Source organism: Pomacea canaliculata, linkage group LG12 (assembly GCF_003073045.1).
Source record: "Pomacea canaliculata isolate SZHN2017 linkage group LG12, ASM307304v1, whole genome shotgun sequence".
In the NCBI taxonomy this organism is placed as follows: domain Eukaryota; kingdom Metazoa; phylum Mollusca; class Gastropoda; order Architaenioglossa; family Ampullariidae; genus Pomacea; species Pomacea canaliculata.
In genome coordinates, this window is record NC_037601.1 from 3,349,893 (window position 1) to 3,369,365 (window position 19,473).

General features: G+C 38.2%; 1 protein-coding gene across 6 annotated transcripts; it reads right to left on the reverse strand.

The window, feature by feature from the left end:
- Positions 1-190: 190 nt before the first annotated feature.
- LOC112553316 lies at positions 191-19,454 on the reverse strand. 6 transcript variants are annotated; one of them, XM_025220446.1, is made up of 10 exons: positions 19,122-19,453; positions 18,277-18,510; positions 16,721-16,883; positions 16,407-16,467; positions 15,942-16,055; positions 15,689-15,760; positions 15,044-15,227; positions 13,046-14,521; positions 12,499-12,649; positions 12,162-12,223 (listed from the first exon to the last, which is right to left on the reverse strand). In XM_025220446.1, exons 3-8 carry the CDS (start codon positions 16,872-16,874, stop codon positions 14,327-14,329), a joined length of 780 nt encoding a protein of 259 aa, XP_025076231.1. In that variant the 5' UTR covers positions 16,875-16,883; positions 18,277-18,510; positions 19,122-19,453; the 3' UTR covers positions 12,162-12,223; positions 12,499-12,649; positions 13,046-14,326. The 6 variants fall into 6 exon arrangements, with proteins under 6 accessions (XP_025076229.1, XP_025076231.1, XP_025076227.1 ...); XM_025220442.1 differs by having other exon boundaries at positions 13,046-14,617; positions 18,277-18,398; positions 19,122-19,440; XM_025220443.1 differs by having other exon boundaries at positions 12,499-12,548; positions 13,046-14,617; positions 19,122-19,440.
- Positions 19,455-19,473: the final 19 nt, after the last annotated feature.

Genomic DNA, 19,473 nt, shown 5'->3' on the forward strand with positions numbered 1-19,473 from the left:
ATAATTTCATAATGGCAAATTAAATTAAATGAAAATTGTAGAAAATTTATAATACCGTCATCAAAGATATTAAAATCTAAATGAACATCAAATCATGCATTAAAAAAAGCTCCGGCAATAAGAAAATTTTATTAAACTTAAGAAAACAAACGACCCAATGACCAACTTCATTAATCCCTCAAGAACATTTTTACTAATTTATTTTCTTTCTAAAACGCATGTCGATACCTCTTTACTAAGTTACAAGAAAGATATAGTAAGTCAGGTAAGAGTTTAAATCTGAGTTGGTAGAACTAAAAAAAGCAAACAAAATAGAGGGACAGGTCAGTTTCTAATCGTGTTTATGTAAGCAACTTCTGCCTGCATTCTCAAGGAGGTCGCTGATCCTTTGTAGAAACCGCCAGTGACGAATAGCTGGAAGCCCATGTCGTTCAGACGGAAGTACGTATCAACGGCATCAGGGACTCGTTCTCGAGGCGGAAAGTCCGTAAACAGGTGCCACTCCACCAGAAACTGCGGGACGGACGACAAGATCGCCGAGTCAAGAAGATCACGAGTGACATTCCACTCATAGCCCTCAATGTCCATCTTAAGCACGGTCAGCTGCTCCTAAACAACAACAACAACAACAGCAGCAACAAACAATAACACAGTGCTTCCTCATAGTTTGCAGTTGAGACGAATACGACAGTGTTTGTGCAGAAGTCAATTCTCAATTGTTTGAAATAAATAGGCTTCAAATAAACTGATCCACACTGTGTTTAGATTAGTATTAGTATTGTATCAGAAACCTTGGTTTACTTGTCTCTGTCTCAATAAATTTGCTAAAGAGCAAACTAATGTCCTGACACAGACTCCATATGGTTGAATCTGATGGTAAATGTTAGTTGATGTCTGAGACACATCGTATCTTGTAAGACCTTACATATTAATATTACACCGATACTCTTCTACACAATAACTAACTTGACCCATGGACGTCAGTACAAGTGACAGTTGTTCTAACCTTTCTGTGACCCAGGAGGTCAAGGATTGTCTGCAGACGTCTCATCGGCCAACCGTTGACCGCCGGGCGGTGTTGAACATACTCATCGACTCTGGGTACAAAATGTTCGTTGTCCTTGTCGCTGATGCCGATTCTCTTGAAGAAAACAAGGTCCCCACGCTTGTGGTCAGCAGTGTCCAGCATGCTGCAACATGACAAACTCTGGTAATACTCTCTTTGTTACCCACTGCATTTGTCATGAAAGAGAGCGTGAGACCCTACAAAGTTTCGCTGTTTTCATCTTCGTATTATAATAATAGAAATATTAATATATAAGAAATATATATACATATATTTTAAAAGCAAAAAAATTGTAATTGTTATCTCCCCTGGGATCAAAGGAGTAGACGGTGCATCCTCTGGCTGCCATGGCGTCGTCAAAGCTAAAGTCATAGTTGATTCTGAAAATATCAAATCAACCGTTATTGTCTGTCGAGGAAACCGAAGACAGAAATTTTTATTTTGCTCACAAACATATACAATATGACGGGCAGGCATACGTACTCATACAGACATTTAACACACACCCGCACCACACATTCTCACACACAAATAGGTAACTTCATAGGATGCCAGTAGTCCTTGTGTGTTTTATTTAGGATGGTGATGGCTGCTGGCAGGAAGGACCTCTGGTAGCCAGTTTTCCGTACACGTGGCACTTTATAGCGCCTGCCTGAGGGCAACAGCTGGAAGTTGGGATGGAGAGGGTGCGTTAGGTCCGAAATAATGTTATGTGCCATCCTTCTGACTGCATGAAAGTACAAGTCAGAAAGTGGTAGCTGTGATTAACCAATAATTTTATTGGCCTGGTGGATGACTCTGGCCAGCCTTGCCCTCTCTTTGACGAGGAGGTCACCATACCAGGCAGCGATGTTAAATGAGAGGATGCTGTCAACAAGAGACCTGTACACAGTCTCCAGCACCTTAGAAGGTACAGCCGTTGCTGGGCCTGTCTGTACACTTGGTTCACGTGATCACTAAAGGAGAGCCTCCCGTCGATCACTGTACCAAGGTACCTGAATACAGCAGCCCTCTGCACCTGCTGTCCCTTGATTTGTATTAGTGTGGAGAGAAAAGTTGTGCCATCTCTTCTTTCATGTGTTCCTCCAAAGGCCATCTCCTCCGTTTTTTTTCAACGTTCAGCTCCAGAAAGCTGCGGTCAAACCACTCCTCCAGTTCCCCCCCACAGGCCAGGTACTGTGACAGGGACTGCTCGTCTTTCAGACAACCCACAAGGGCCATGTCATCTTCATAGTGCACAAGTTTGAGACTACCACTGTTGATAGTAATCTCATTTGTACATACAGAGAATAGGATGGGGGATATCCCACCTCCCTGAGGGGTACCCGTGTTGAGGATCTGCTCATCTGACAGAATCATTCCATCCACTGGCAGATTTACTCCTTCAGACGAGCTGCTGGGCCCTATAGTACCTGCCGGTGGAGCTCTGAGACCCACCTTCTGTGTATATATATTTTATAGCGTGGTTGTTTTTTGTAGACAAAATTGTGTTCTCATTTGTTAAAATTAGAAATACATGTGTAAATAGGATCGTGTTCAGTCTACTTTTTATGTGTCTTTGAAGCTATTTTTCATGCATATGTGAATATCTAAGCGCTCACAATCCCACCAGACACAAACACTTAGACTGTGAGTGAAGAACGTACAGGTGTGTTGTGATTATAGCGTGTTTGTGTGTGTCTCTCTGTTCGCGTGTGTGTACGGGGGCGGAGGGGTGCACGCACGAACAAGAACTGTCAAAAAAATGAAGACATTAAAAAATGGAATTTATAAAATTATTTTTAGTTTTATTGACCAGCCCGCATAGTTTGCTTTTGTTCAGATATCACTAAATATAGGTGATATAAAACTTACCGGTAAATTTCAGCCAGAATATATTGTCAAAAAAATTGTAATCTCTCATTTGAGCTATTTATCCGTTTATTTCTATAAAATAAAAGAAATTGCTTTCAAAGTTATATAGATGATTAAAAATTGTAGGAGAAAACAGGAATAATCTGGACAATGCGTCGGACACAATTGTTAGGAGTTTTAAATAATGTGAGTACTAGTAAATAATAAGACTTTCATAAAAAGTGGATAATTTTCACGAAAATCAGAGTAAAGACATGAATCGTAAGTAGTTTCAAAGACTTACCCAAATGAGTACACTAAACAGTTGTTCTGAGGAACAAGGTTATCATCAAAGCAAACAGGCCAGTTTCCCATGTATTTTTGGTTTTTGCAGTTGTACCTTCTTCTTACCCAGTCACTGAAACATTTTCATCTTATCTAATTTCGAAGGATTAGTTTTGCTGCCATAATCATTAAAGGTCATCAAGAAGCACAAATTTCATGTGTAATGAGAGACAGGTGAGTCGGATTTTATATTGATATAAAAATAAATTTAAATATTTAAAAGCCTTCTAAAAATATCATGTTTTCTGTGTCTCCAAATCGTAAAGTTAATACTAATTTACTGTTTTTAGTTCAATACTTTGAATTTTAGTTTCTTTACTTTCCATGTCACAGGCACGCCCCCACCATGGTACAGTCCACAAGGCTCGTTTGTCTGCCCCTGTCAGGAACAGATGGTTGATGATAACGACTGATGTACCTTTGATGGTTCGTGTTGCTGTAGGCTGTTTATTATCAGCCATCTGTCTGTTTGTCTGTCTGTCATTATGCAGGTCTATAGAGATTCTTCTATGAGTATCTGTCTTTTCTGCTTTGATTATGACTGTATGCAAATGCGTGTTTTTAAAATTACTGGTACTTTTGGCAAGGTAGTGTGAGTGTCTAGCTCGAAGTTCTAAGTTTTCATCAATGCACCAAGATCTTAATATTACTACTTGTATGTATAGAACTTTGTGACTATTATGTTACTGTAATACTCACTTCTCCATGCAGAGCAAATGTCCACATTGTTTTCTTCCACAGTAGAAATGTGTGGCATGCTCTGGAAGGGTAACATTAAATAAACGACAGACACAAGTCCAAGAATTGTCATGAACACAATGCTGGTCCGTCTAAACTTCTTGAAAATGTACATCGCCATTTACTGCAAAGAAAAGTAAAATCTGGCTTAGTAATAAAACAAAATGTCAGCTCATTTTCTTATTTTAAAACAACAGAACTACAAATCAAGAAATTGGGTGAGGTATATAAGTATAGATTTTATAAATACATTCCTTAACTTATTGGTCTTCTATCAAATTGTATTTTTGCATTAAGAGCTAAGTAATTATTTTACATGTTGTACATATTTTTGCAACCTGTATTTTATACTCATAAAAGTGTACATTACAATATTAATGCTCCAAAAACAGATTGCCTAAGCAGGATTATATCAGAGGAAAAAATCATATAAGTTACAAAAGTTAGTGAGAAAATAAATTAAATTAGACCAGCAATATTAAGAGAAATATAACACCAATGCAAAATATCATGCAAATAAAACTCCAGAATTTCATACTGTTAGGAATGCGAATTCTGTGGGTACATGAGGATTTTACGTAATTTTTTTTTTTTTTAAATTACGAAAGAAGCCCGGTGACCACAGTGTTCAACGGAGCGTGAACAGCACGGCGGTAGCTTTGTGTGTGATTCGTGAGTGTGTGACACCTCCACTGGACTCTATGGCCCGCTCCAACGAGAGTGGTGTCTTAACTGATATCCAGACACTACTCAACAAACAAGAGGAAAACATTAAACACCACATAGACGAAGTTAGAGACGAACTGAGACTTTTCAAATCGGCCATTGATAAACTGTTTACGGAGTTACAGCAAGTTAAACAAAGGCAAGAGTCGCTCGAGCAAAACACGTAGAGACTAAAAGAACATGTAGATCAGTCTCTCCAGGTCTTTGACGACAAGCTCGACAAGCTCGAAGGTTTCTCACGCAGAGACAACCTGAAGTTCTTCGGGATAGCAGAAACTGGTGGAAAGATCAGAGGAGGTAGCCCCAACGGTAAAGGGTATATCTCCTATTAATATCACGCCAAACAAACACACACACACACACACAAACACACAGAGTCGCATTGCACGCTCTCTCGAAGATAATTTCTTTTACTGGCGATCGCAAACCAACGACTGTCAACACTTGTTACGAAGATACTTCAAATTAGCATTTGAACTTTGAGGTCGAAGAGAATCACGCCCAAACTTCGGTTGAAATTAAATAAATACATAAAAAGGTCTAAACCAAATTAACTCGACTAAGTAAATCTAAGTAAATCGTCGTTATTGTTGTTGTTGTTGTTGTTGTTGTTGTTGTTGTAGTAGTAGTAGTAGTTTTTATTGTTGTTGTTGCTGCTGCTGCTGTTGTTTTGTTACTTAGTGGGCGCATTAGAGTTAATTTTTTTCCGTATGACTGCTGATAATGACTATTTTACCATGAAATAAAGAAATTTATGAAAATGTGATCCATATTTATCGATGTGAAAACTTATTTCTTCCTCATTTAGCTGCATGAAAAATGTACTATTTACTTGCTGATACTCGCACGTCTTTCACACTCTCGTACATGTGTCCATTCCATTCTGGCTGAGTGCGACTGTCACCATCTGAGTTTGTGCTCGAGAGGATTTTAAAATTTGTCACAGTGCACTGGCCATTTACATCTCAGTGGTTTTGTCATCTAAACTATCTTAATTTGCCTAAAGAGTACCATAACAATGTTTTTCTGTGCAGTAATTGTCATCTAACATAAAAGAAAAATACTGGTAAAGTTTTTGGTATTGCTCATCCTTGGCAGTCTCATTTTACAATTTTCATTCAACAATTCTTTGTGCAAGATCAATAAATTTTGTTCTGTAATGAATTTGTGTTTGGATGATTAAATTTTTCGTTTGTGATTGTGCAGTGAAAAAAACTATGCTAAAAATTATCATCATCATCATCATCATCATCATCATCATCATCATCATCATCATCATCATCATCATCATCACACAGACCTCCCGATGTAGTAGGTTACTAAATCCTTTTAACAAATAGTAAAACGATTGCCTTGGGCCCTCCAGGTCATGTATATTTGAGGACCAAGTCAAAAACAAGGGCTTACGACTTCCACTCATTGGGCAAGAATGGTTTTAACTCTAGTCGGCATGGGTTCAAAACCAGGGAACGTTGCACAGACAACAGACATCCCCAAAAAAATTTAACCAGTACTGTATTATAGATGTTTCCTGGAAACATATCGTTAATTTTATATTCTCTAAAATATGGTAACATTCCGTCGATTTCTATGTATGTATAGTTAATGCAATTGTTCCACAGTTCCACTAAAAGAAAGGCCTTCAGACTCAAGTTCACAATATTTTAACAGTACTTACAGTTTGGACAGTAACCCAGTAAACTGGAAATAAGTTCCTTATATCGAAGCCAAGAATATAAGTTGACTCCACTGGTGATCAGTGAAATGCCTAATGTGCAACCTGATGAAAGAAGAGGAATAGATAGAAGGTACAGACATCTGCTGCACGTCGTTTGGACTCTTAATATTCCTCACACCAGGGGTGAGCAACCATTTTCCCTCCCAGAGCCATTTTGATATTTATCGCATCATTTACGGACGTCCAAAATTACTACAAAAGGTGAAGATATCTTGAGAAGATCAGTACCTATTTTGAAGCTGAAGGTTGTGGGCTTCACGGATGGAGGACCAGCTGTACGAGGGACGAAGTCTGACGAAAATAAAAAAATTTGTGGCCAGCCAACGGGCGTTCACTGCAGGATGGACTGAGTCGCTCTTGGCAGTAACCCTTCCCGCTCCTCTACAGGCTATGAGGTGGTTATAAAAATTATGAATTACATCAAATCTTGAGCTATAAATCTCCTTTTTAAAGAACTTTGTAAAGTCATTCAGGGCTTCTGCTAAGGACTAAATTCTTTGGGGTCCCAGGGATCCCTTCTTCAGATTTTTATGGGGTCCCTGTTCTTCCAAATGTGAAGGGGACCCCATTGACGAAAATTGAAGGGGTCCTCCGAACTTTTAATGCGTACTGTACGCAATTTTTTGAGTAAGCAGAAGCCCTGAGTCATGGATTCTGATCACAATATTTTTCTTTACTACACTTCTAGGCTGAGCTGCACAACACTTTTTTAAATCGTGAAACCATTTTTAAAAAGCAAAATTAGAAGTGTTTTTACTAAAATGCTTACAGGTGTTGCACAAACTCTTTACTTCAATCTAATAACGATTTTCTCTTCTTAATGTAAAACAACTCGGAGCTGTACTAACTTTCTAAAAAATTATTCTCTTTCATCAAAATGGCGATCGTGATGAATGAGATGGATCAGAATCAGTTCCAACAGTGAAATAGATAAATGTACGTGCATAAACGGGAACCGATGTTGGATTATTACGACCGACAGTTGTTTTCAACGATTCTGATTCAACTGAAGGGATTAAACAAAAATTGTGGAAGAAATCAAAGACGACTTAAACTTCGACTTCCGACGAAAGCCAAGTCCAGTCCTATCCAGCAGGTGCTAATTGCCACTAATAGAAAGCTGTTATTTTATTCTAAACAAGGGTTCCCCAATGTTGTTGGCCGTGTTGTTGGGACTCGTATCAACATAAAGCCACCTACAAGTACATACGAGTATATCAGCCATGGCAGCATGCACACTGATGTTAAAGTAGTCTGTGACTCACAGTATGGAGAGTTAAAATGAGTTTTCAAGTTCCTTGGATCAGTGCATGTGTAAATAATAATATTTTGTTGTTATTATAAGAATATTTTTTCTTATGCTTATTTATGTAATAGTTTGAGTAAAGCGGATATTCCTGTTTTCAATCACAGTACATTAAATATTCTATTCAAAATTATTGTTTTAAAAGTTTGCGGAAACATCGCCCTGTTTGATGTTGTAGAGTGTGTGGGCGAACACTACCAACACCTCTGTGTAGCACTCAGATGAGAACAAACTTTGTGCCTTTTCCAACACGACTATGCAACCATTACTCCGACGCACGACGATGACGATGATAACGATCACGTGAGATACACATCTTTACCACTTTACACGTGTCTCCCTAGGGTCTACTACTCCCTCTCGTCGAGATACAATCTATTAGAACAAGAAATTAATAGGCAAACAGGACCAAAAAAAAACGAAAAACAAACGCGTAGAATTGTGTTTTTGCTTAACATCTTGTTACATTTATTGTTTTCAGTTTCAAATCCATATTCTCAGCGACATCTGGTATTTCTGATTCTGCTGTCAGATGGAGGAGAGCTTTAAAAAAAGTGAAATAAAATGGAATCTTTGTTCATTCAGTAAAAATTTGCTGTGAGACAGCGACACAGTTTTACATTTATGTAGCATTGCACTTTCAAGAAGAAAAATTTTGTTTCGTAAAAGCTTGCTGGATTAATATTTATATTTATATGTATATTATATTTATATTTGTGGAACGAGGATCTTCGTTCATTTTTTTTTTTTTTTTTTTTTGCATACCTTCTGGATAGCATCACAAAATAAATGAATTTTGGAAATATGTATTTACCTTTATTGCAGAATCTGCAGACACCGTTATTCTTTTTAAAACTTTCTGTCCCAAAATGATGAAGGTAGTAGAAAGGTGGTTAAATGATACTGTCATGGATCAGGATGTGATCACTATTTTTAGCCTCTTTTTACTAAAATAGGACTATTTACCATTTTTGTGTTGTAATCAATGAGATATACCTATAGTGTGTTTACAAGAATGGATTCAGTAAGAATATATCTGTGACCCAACACCTAACTTCATTTTATATTCCTCACATTTTGGATGTTTCCGAACTGTCAGTACGACACCTTGTCCACTGTATTATGTTAACCTCGAACACCTGAACTCTCAGGGATTTTACTGTTTGTTGATGAGTGTAAGGAGTGAATGAGAGTAAATAATCCACTTGTATATTTATGATGCTATCTTTCTGATTTTTTAATATGAAGCAGTGACCATACCATAGGTGATTAATTCTGATCTTCGTGCGACTGGGTAGAATGTTAGTAGTGAAACTTTAGTCAGTTTTAGTCATCTTAATTTAATTATATTCCTTTTCTGTTCTTATCTCTTCCTGATGAAACAGGAAGCCAATGCCTTTTAGACGGATGTGGACATCAACATGGACTCTTTGACGAAGTAGTAAGTCAGTAGATAGGTTCTAGATACTTAGAAAGAAGGGGAAGACAAAAAAGAAACAAACAAACGAACAAAGGAACGAAAACTAGGTATTTCCCGTTCATTGCATTTAGTATTTATTCGTCAGCTATACCTGTGAAAAAGCAGGCCATGCGCATAAAACTGCTGATCATAGCGGCTGTTTAAACTAAAATGAGCATAGCAAAAATTTTAATTGCAGTTGCTAGACATAAAGTAAAGCAACGAGAAGATGGAGACATCAGTTTCGTTTCGAGTTCAGGTAGGCAACTTCTGCCTGCATTCTCAAGGAGGTCGCTGATCCTTGGTAGAGGCCGCTGGTGACGAATAGCTGGAAGCCCATGTCACTCACACGGAAGTACGTGTCAACGGCATCAGGGACTCGTTCTCGGGGCGGAAAGTCCGTAAACAGGTGCCACTCCACCAAAAACTGCGGGACGGACGACAAGATCCCCGAGTCAAGAAGATCACGAGTGACATTCCACTCATAGCCCTCAATGTCCATCTTAAGCACCGTCAGCTGCTCCTAAACAACAACAACAACAACAACAAAAACAACAACAACAACAACCAATAACACAGTGCTTACAGTTGAGGTGATTACGAGAGCGTTTGTGTAGAACTGAATTCTAAGTTGTCTGAAATAAATGAAGACTACAAATGAGACAACTATGTTTAGATATAAAACATCACCATAACATTTTTTTCAAACGTTACACACACCCCTCAATTAGAAACATTCCTCTTGTTCATGTTTAGTCACACAAGGCTCAGAAAAATTGTTAACATGCAAACCAGTGTGTTGACACAGAGTTCATATGGTTACACCAGATGGTAAATGTTAGCTGATCTTGTAATAACTTACATATATATATATATCTCGAACAAACACTGTTTTACACAATAACTAACTTGACCCCTAGAGGTCAGTACAAGTGACAGTTGTTCTAACCTTTCTGTGACCCAGGAGGTCAAGGATTGTCTGCAGACGTCTCATCGGCCATCCTTTGACCGCCGGGCGCTTTACAACATACTCATCGACTCTGGGTACAAAACGGTCATCGTCCTTATCGCTGATGCCAATTCTTTTGAAGAAAACACGGTCCCCACGCTTGTGGTCAGGAGTGTCCAGCATGCTGCAACATGACAAACTCTGACAATGCTCTCCGTGTTACCCACTGCATGGATGATGAAAAGTGGACGTCACATCAGTTAGACCAAAGAACGTTTCAGGCTTTTTGTACCTCGTCATACCGTTTTATTATTACTCAAAAGGTTTTTATATTATTGATATTGTTACAAGATACAAAAGAGGCGTAAACGTTCAGAGCTAGGTTTGTTGAAGACTTTTGTTTCGTTAATTTTTGTTCATTTAGTTTTGACTTTTTTGTTTCATTCTTAACTTTGTTTCTTTTTTTCATTTGCTTTCCCCATTTTGTGTAACAAGAGCTGTACGGGCGTTCTCCAGTCTTCTAACTGTGACTTTATTATTAATGTTGACCTCTCTATTCATTTTAGCTAATGTTATCTGACTTTCCTTCCTTGTAATGGTGTCAGCCTCTTGCCACTGATCAAATACAGTCTGAGTACTAACATGTGGAAATTTAACTCTGTTTCCGTATCACTCTCATTCTCTCTCCTTTTGCCACTGTTAAGTTTACTTCTACAAAATGAAAGCATTGCAATTAAAAGATTAATTTTGATAATCTTCCGAAAATTGTTAGTGATTGTGATATTTTACCTGGGATCAAAGGAGTAGACGGTGCATCCTCTGCCTGCCATCGCGTCATCAAAGCGAAAGTCATTGTCAATGCTGAAAATATATTTTACAGATTGGTGTTCATTATTTTTTTCGAAGATAACCTCGTTTTGTAATGTTATACATAGGCATCTCTGTCTCTCAAGCCTTAAATTGCGAAAGAAAAATGTACACATGTGTTTGTCAATATAGTGTGTGTGGTGTGTGTGTGTGAGGTTGTGTACGCGCACGTGCGAACATAGCAAAATACTTTCAAAAGCAAAATCTATAAGATCATTTCGAGCTTTAGTTAGTTCATTTTATTTTTGTGTAATATCACTTTCATTTTTTCCTTGGTAATTTTGTAATCTTTCAAAATCTTAAGTACACTCTATGGATTGTAATACTCTAATGACATTAAAAATGGAGAAGAAGAAATTTAGAAGAATCATCCTGGTAACACCTTATAAAGTCAATGATCTTATTGAAGGAAAAATATAAGTGCAAGAGATTTAGTAAAGTATATAAATCTCACTGATTTACAATTATGACCTAATTGTCCCTTAACCAGTTTAAATTAAATAAAATTATGAAAAATGATATCGGAAAACAGAAACAACCTGAACAATTAGGCGGATGAGATATTTGTTATATATGTTTCATTTTAAGCGATGTGAGTACTAGCAGATAATGACACTTTCCTGAGAAGCGAATGATTTTCACCAAAATGGAAGACAAAAAAAGTTCAGTATCTTCACAGACTTACCCAAAGGAGTACACTAAACAGTTGTTCTGAGGTACAAGGCTTCTGGTCAAAGCAGACAGGCCAGTTTCCCATCCATCTGATGTCCTTGCAGTTGTACCTTCTCACTGTCCAGTCACTGAAACAAAACTTTCACCGTTTGTACATGTATAATTAGTTTGGCTAGAACACTCATTGGATGTCACTACAAAATATCAAAGTCATTTATAAAGAGAGACAGGTTAGTAGTTGTAGAAAGTTATAAATTTTTGTGACAACCATTCATCATAAATCCTGAACTGCCTGTAACCTGCAATTTATGTTCAGATGTCTTTATAATTTATAACTGGTCCCCAAGTGCTGAAGGTAACACTGACATTCGTGTTTCTGTATTTTTCATTCACCTGTCATCCGTCGTTGAGCCCTAGAATGTTAAAATGTGTCTGCTTTATTTTGTTTGTTTGTTATTGTATACCTTCCATATCGCAGGCCCGTCCCCACCATGGAACCGTCCTCAAGGCTCGTTTATCGGCCGCTGACAACACAGAGAATAGATGTTTGATAAAACGACTACACCTTTGAGGATTCTAGCTCAGCTCTACCTTCTTGTATTTGCATCTTCTTTGTTGTCGACTGTTTATTATCTGTAATCTTTCTCACGAGTAAAGTTAATTAATCTAGTAATTAATAATATTTTTAACAGCTATTTCATAAACAGCTGGTTTTCAGTTATCATCAATGCATCAAGATCTTAACATTGTCACTTATGTGTGTAGAACTTTCCAACAATTTTGTTACTGTAATACTGACCTCTCCATGCAGAACAAATGTCCTCATTGTTGTTTTCCAAAGCCGTGTTGCTGAAGGGTACAAAGAAATAAACGACAGACACTAGTGCAAGAATTGTCATGAACACAATGCTGGTCCATCTAAACTGCTTGAAAATGTTAATCGCCATTGACTGCAAAGAAAAGCAAGATCTTAGTTGTGCAAACAATAGCACCACAAGTCAAGAAATTTGATGAGATCAGACAAAAGAATTTCTTTAAAAAGTGTATAATATCATTTGCTTTTATTTGACCCCCGGAGTGAAAGGTCGCACCACTGAGTTTCCCACGAAGTTCACCACAGATGGAGGGATGAGGTGTATGGCTTCGTTGTATTGGTAACCCTGTTGCCGTGTTAGATGATTGGATTCTGTGGGACTGATTAACACTTCTCTACAACATTCCGGCTTCGTGTGAAGAGAACAATGTGCTCCCCAGCCACGACCTGTAACTTGCATGTTACTCTTTGTGAGATCAATGGCTCTTCTAACACAGCACGTGACTCCACTGAATTATTAAAGCTCACTTACTTGGCAATGGCTTCTCCAACGTCCCACGAACTCAGTCTCCTTCCACCGGCATGGCCGCTCCTCTACCCTCTCCGCTTCTCCCCCTCCCCGCTCTCTGACGTCAACTCCTTTGTCGTCACCTCCTTTTGACGTCACATCATTTTACGTCATTTATGAAGCTCTTTGATCTGTCCACACGCCAGGATCAGGCGCTGGCTCTCGCGGACTTTACTCACACAGACCACTCGACCATTTAGGACACGTCCATCATTCACATCCTTTCATCCGCTCACGTGCTCAGATCCTAGCACTCTGAACAGGTCCCTGACATCTGTATATTTAAATTTGTGGGACAGTGATCTTCGTTCAATTTTCGTTGCATACTTTCTGGATAGCATCACAAAATAAATGAATTTGGGAAATATGTATTTACCTTTATTGCAGAATCGGCAGACACCGTTGTTCTTTTTAAAACTTTCTGTCCAAAAATGATAAAGGTAGTAGAAAGGTGGTGAAATTATACTGTCATAGATCAGGCTGTGCCTCGCTATTTTCAGCCTCATTTTTACTAAAATAGGAATACTGTATTTACCATTGTTATGTTGTAGTCGATGTGATATTCGTATATTCTGCTAAGTGTGAATTCATTTGTAATGGAAGTACAGAAAGGAGACTATACACAAAATTATACTAGACGATGAATCGCAAGCCAGATCTTTCACTACCAACATGGATACCATAATTATAAGCAGCTTCTTTCACACACTGAGTGTTATTTTGCTTTGTGTAACAACTTAACAAGAGATATTTACGGAAGAGATCTGATTAATAAATGATTAAAGAAAATCTGATCTGAAAATGTTTTTTCCAGATAATAAAAAATATGATTCATTTAGTTTCACTTCGTTTTACCAGAGGCAGTTTCTAATTGAATTCTCGAAACCGTCACCAAATGAAATCCACGACTGCCAGGGACGAAAAAACAGGAAGCCGATGACTTTCAGACAGATGTGGACACCAACATGGACTCGTAGACCAAGTGGTAAGTCAGTAAACATGTGCTTCTCTAGATTCTTAGAAAGGAGGGGAAGGTAAAAAAAGAAACAAACGAACAAACAATCAAAAACTAGTTATTTCCCATTCACTGCATTAATATCTAACGGTCAGCTATACCTGTGAAAAAGCAGGCCATGCATCATCTAACTGCTGATCATACCGGCTGTTTAAGCTAAAATGAACATAGTAACAATTTTAATTGATGTTGCTGGACATAAAGTAAAGCAAAGAAAAGAGATGGAGACATCAGTTTATCTTCATGTTAAGGTAGGCAACTTCTGCCTGAATTCTAAAGCGGGATGCGGAATGAAATCCATGTTGAACACCGCCGGTGACGAATAACTGGAAGCCCATGTCGTTCAGCCGGAAGTACGTATCAACGGCATCAGGGACTCGTTCTCGAGGCGGAAAGTCCGTAAACAGGTGCCACTCCACCAGAAACTGCGGGACGGACGACAAGATCCCAGAGTCAAGAAGATCACGAGTGACGTCCCACTCATAGCCCTCAATGTCCAGCTTAAGCACGGTCAGCTGCTCCTAAACAACAACAACAACAACCAATAACACAGTGCTTCTTCATAGTTTGCAGTTGGGGTGAGGACGACAGTGTTTGTGTGGAACGCAATTTTTGAAATAAACAAAGACTTCAAATGAGACAATCCAACTGTATTTAGATATAAAACATTACCCTAACATATTTTCAAATGTCACATACACCTCTCAATCAGAAACTTTCCCCTTACTTGTACTTAAGTTTAGTGATAATGCCTCAGTAAGACTGGTAATGTTCAAACCTGTGTGTTGACACAAAGTTCATATGGTTACATCCGATGGTAAATGCTAGCTGATGTCTCAGACACATCGTATCTTGTAAGACCTTACATATTAATATCACACGGACACTCTTTTACATAAAAACTAACTTGACTCATAGAGGTCAGTACAAGGGACAGTTATTCTAACCTTTCTGTGACCCAGGAGGTCAAGGATTGTCTGCAGACGTCTCATCGGCCAACCGTTGACCGCCGGGCGCTGTTCAACATACTCATCGGCTCTGGGAACAAAATGGTCGTCGTCCTTATCGCTGATGCCAATTCTCTGGAAGAAAACACGGTCCCCACGCTTGTGGTCAGCAGTGTCCAGCATGCTGCAACATGGTAAACTCTGGTAATGCTCTCCGTGTTACCCACTGCATGTATGATGAAAGATCTGTGTCACATAAGTTACACCAACCAAAGTTTCGGCGGTTTTGTTCGTCGTCAAGCCTTTGTATGATTATTAAAAAGGTTTTTATTTTATTTATTTTGTTACAAGATACAAAAGAGGCGTAAACGCAAAGGGCTAGTTTCGTTTAAGCCTTTTGTTCTGTTATTTTTTGTTCATTTAGTTTTGACTTTTTGTGTTACATTCTTAACTTTGTTTTTTTTTTTTTTTCATTTGCTTTTCGCATTTTGTGTACTGATGTGGAAATTTAAGTCTTTGAATCCCTCTCGTTCTCATTCTCTCTCGCTTTGCCACTGTTAAGTTTACTTCCACAAAATGACAACATCATCATTAAAAGATTGATTTTGATAACCTTTTGAAAATTGTTAGTGATTGTGAGTTTACCTGGGATCAAAGGAGTAGACGGTGCATCCAATGGCTGCCATCGCGTCATCAAAGCTAAAGTCATTGTCAATGCTGAAAATATATTTTACAGATTGGTGTTTATTCTTATTTTTATTTTCCAAGATAACCTACTTTTGTAATGTTGTACATAGGAATCTGTGTCTCTCAAGACTTAAATTGCGGAAGAAAAATGTACACATGTGTTTGTCCCAAAAGGGAAGACAAAAAAGTTCCAGTAGTTTCACAGACTTACCCAAAGGAGTACACTAAACAGTTGTTCTGAGGTACAAGGTTATTATCAAAGCAGACAGGCCAGTTTCCCATTCGTCTGTTGTCCTTGCAGTTGTACCTTCTGACTGTCCAGTCACTGAAACAAAACTTTGTACTACAAACCGTTTGTACATGTTTAATTAGTTTGGCTAGAACACTCATTGGATGTCACTACAAAATATCAAAGTTATTTATAAAGAGAGACAGGTTAGTAGCTGTAGAAAGTTATTAATCTTTGTGACAACCATTCATCATAAATCCTGGACTGCCTGTAACCTGCAATTTATGTTTAGATGTACATTATTTATAATTTATAACTGGTCCGCAAGACCTGTAGGTAACACTGACATTCGTGTTTCTGTATTTTTCATTCACCTGTCATCCGTCGTTGAGCCCTAGAATGTTATAATGTGTCTGCTTTATCTTATTTGTGTTTGTTATTGTATACCTTGCCATATCACAGGCCCGTCCCCACCATGGAACCGTCCTCAAGGCTCGTTTGTCGGCCCCTGACAATACAGAAATAGTGTTCGATAAAACGACTATACCTTTGATGATTCTTCTAGCTTTGTTGTAGACTGTTTATTATCTACCATCTTTCTCAATAGTAAAATTAATTAATCTAATAATTAACAATACTTTTAAGAGGTATTTCATAAACAGCTGCTTTTCTTTCCTATGTTTTCATCAATGCATCAAGTTCTTAACATTGTTACTTCTGTGTGTAGAACTTTCCAACTATTTTGTTACAGTAATACTGACCTCTCCATGCAGAACAAATATCCACATTGTTTTTTTCCAAAGTAGAAATGTCTGCCATGTTGTGGAAGGGTACAAAGAAATAAAGGACAGATACTAGTCCAAGAATTGTCACGAACACAATGATGCTCCATCTAAACTGCTTGAAAATGTTCATCGCCACTCACTGCAAAGAAAAGCAAGATCTTAGTTGTGCAAACACAATTTTAGCTGATTGTTTATATTTATAAAACAATAGCACCACAAATCAAGAAGTTTGATGAGATCAGACATAAGTATTTATTTTAAAAGTGTATAAATCATTTGCTTTTCTTTGAAATTGTCGTTTTTACATTAACAGCTTAGTGACTGATTATTTTGGAATACATGCATGACACTTTTTCTATAAACAAAAATAATTTTATCAAACCTATATCCTATAAGAAAAAAAATTAAACCCTGCTTGTCGACAGAGAATCTTTCCATACGCACGTCTCTGCTCAACCAAGTACTGATAGTATACAACAGTTTATTTAAAAAAAAGTTTAGCCAAATTCATCCTTGATTTTACTTCATAGTTTCAAGCTCTCCAACTAGCACTATATTTGGACAAAAAATTGGACTAGTATGATTAGTCCTTAACTTGTTGTGACTAGTACACTAGTTCTCACTGTTTCATTGCTATCTAGAGTAGGAATCATCGTCACTGTTTAAAGACCAACCTCGATGGTTTGCTTTTTTTTGTAGATACCGGTAGATATAGGAAATATAAACCTAACCTGTAAATTTCAGCCTCTAAAACTCATCCGTTAATTAATTATCCGGTAGAGAAGTGCGCGACTCGCACCTGCAATCGACGCTAACAGTGTGTTACGTCACGTTGGTACACCATTCACACCATTGCCAGCAGTCAACACCAATCAGAGAGGAGAAGCGACAGTTCGGGTTATTCGGATTTGACAGTCTGCATTTCCCCTACCAAAGTAGACTGTCAAATCCGAATAATCCGAACTATCGCTCATTCTCTGTGATTGTTGTTGACTGCTGGCAATGTCGTGAATGGTGTACCAGCGTGACGTAGCACACTGTTAGTTTGACGTAGCACACTGTTTGCGTGACGTAGTGCAGTTTCTGGAGCTCATTGATCGCAGGTGCGAATCGTGGCAGATAATGAATTAACGGATGGGTTTTAGAGACTGAAATTTACAGGTTAGGTTTATATCGCCTGTATCTACTGATATCAAAAAACACAAACAGTCAGGTTGGTCTTTAACGACCGCTTGTCTGGTAGGTGGCAGTTCGTTCACCCGGTGTTACAGTTAGATAACCTACATGCCTCTAGAAGATAACACTGATAGTGTGCGTGTAACAAAAGCGTGCACTTCAAATAGTTTACGAGGAAGAAGGAAATCCTGATACCAGTCAGGAAACGAACAAATAAATGAATTAATGAACTGGCAGATTTTAACTTCCGGTGTTCTGTAATCAGATAGTTGATCAACAGTCATTCTGAATCAGTATTTATCAGAAATATAAGGACTCCCTTTAGTATAGACATGGTGGCCTAATAGTGGACTGACCTGCTCAACCATTATGGCTCCTCACTGGTGTCATTTAGGTCTTGACTCAAAGAGCAAGGTTGAGTGTACCGATAGTGGAGTGAAATGAGATGTAAGTACTGCTGTAGGTACACCATGTCTGTCTGCAAAGCCAATCGTCACCGCAATTCATTCCACGTGACATTCACTTCATCAGCTCTACTGGTCGTGAACTTGTAAAAGCTTAAGGTGACCTCAGGTCACCAGCTTTAGTTGCTAGGAAAGAGTGTGTGCCATTGGAGAAATGATTCTGGACCAACAATAATTGTTCTACTAATATCTTTTCAATATTAAATCCTTCTCTGATCCAACACATTCACACTGTTTTTATACTGAATGGACAAGAATACCCGTGTTACTACGTGTCACATTCGGAGATAATGTCAGGAAAATGTTCTCCAAATGTCAGACAGTGTGAATAATCCGCCTAGCATGTCGGTGACAGGCTTTTCAGTCACCTGAGTCAGGATGAGAAAGCACTCACCAGATGTCATTACTCTATCATAGTCTAGTTCCACTGACTGGATGGTAAATAAAATTCTGATTGCTTTGATTATCTAGAAAATCAGCAGCAACTCTGACAATGAAGTATTGTGAGACATACTCAGTCTCTCCAGCAAAAAGTGTATTTATGTGTTTTCAGCTTGAAATCTCTCTGCAAGATTTACTACATTTGAATTTCCAGCAACTGAGAAATTAAGAACACTGTGATTGATAAAAATACAGAAGAAATAAACAACTCAAAGTGCAACAACTATCTAAATTATTACTCTTTCAGTTCGCGTGTAATACAAAGAAAAAAAAAAACAACACACGCGCACACTTACCCTAGAATGCTGAAATTTGAACATTCAGTCAACGGTTTGAGAGAGTGGCCAAGTATTAATCCTGTTTTGTGTAAACTACACATATCCTCCACACCACACATCCATGGCTGGGGAAACTGACCTAATTTGAATCTGATAATTTTTAAATTTTCCTCTTGTCTGTGTTCGTCAGTCTGATAAGAGAACAACCAATCATGGCTCCCCTCTCTAATCTGACTGATAACAGCCTGACTCCAATCGTGTTATACAATCCGACTCCTCGATATACAAGGGTTGTGAAGACAATTCAGCAGCAACCTTCATGTGGTGATAGATGTATCAGACATCTTAGACACGAGTTGTCCGTACTCAG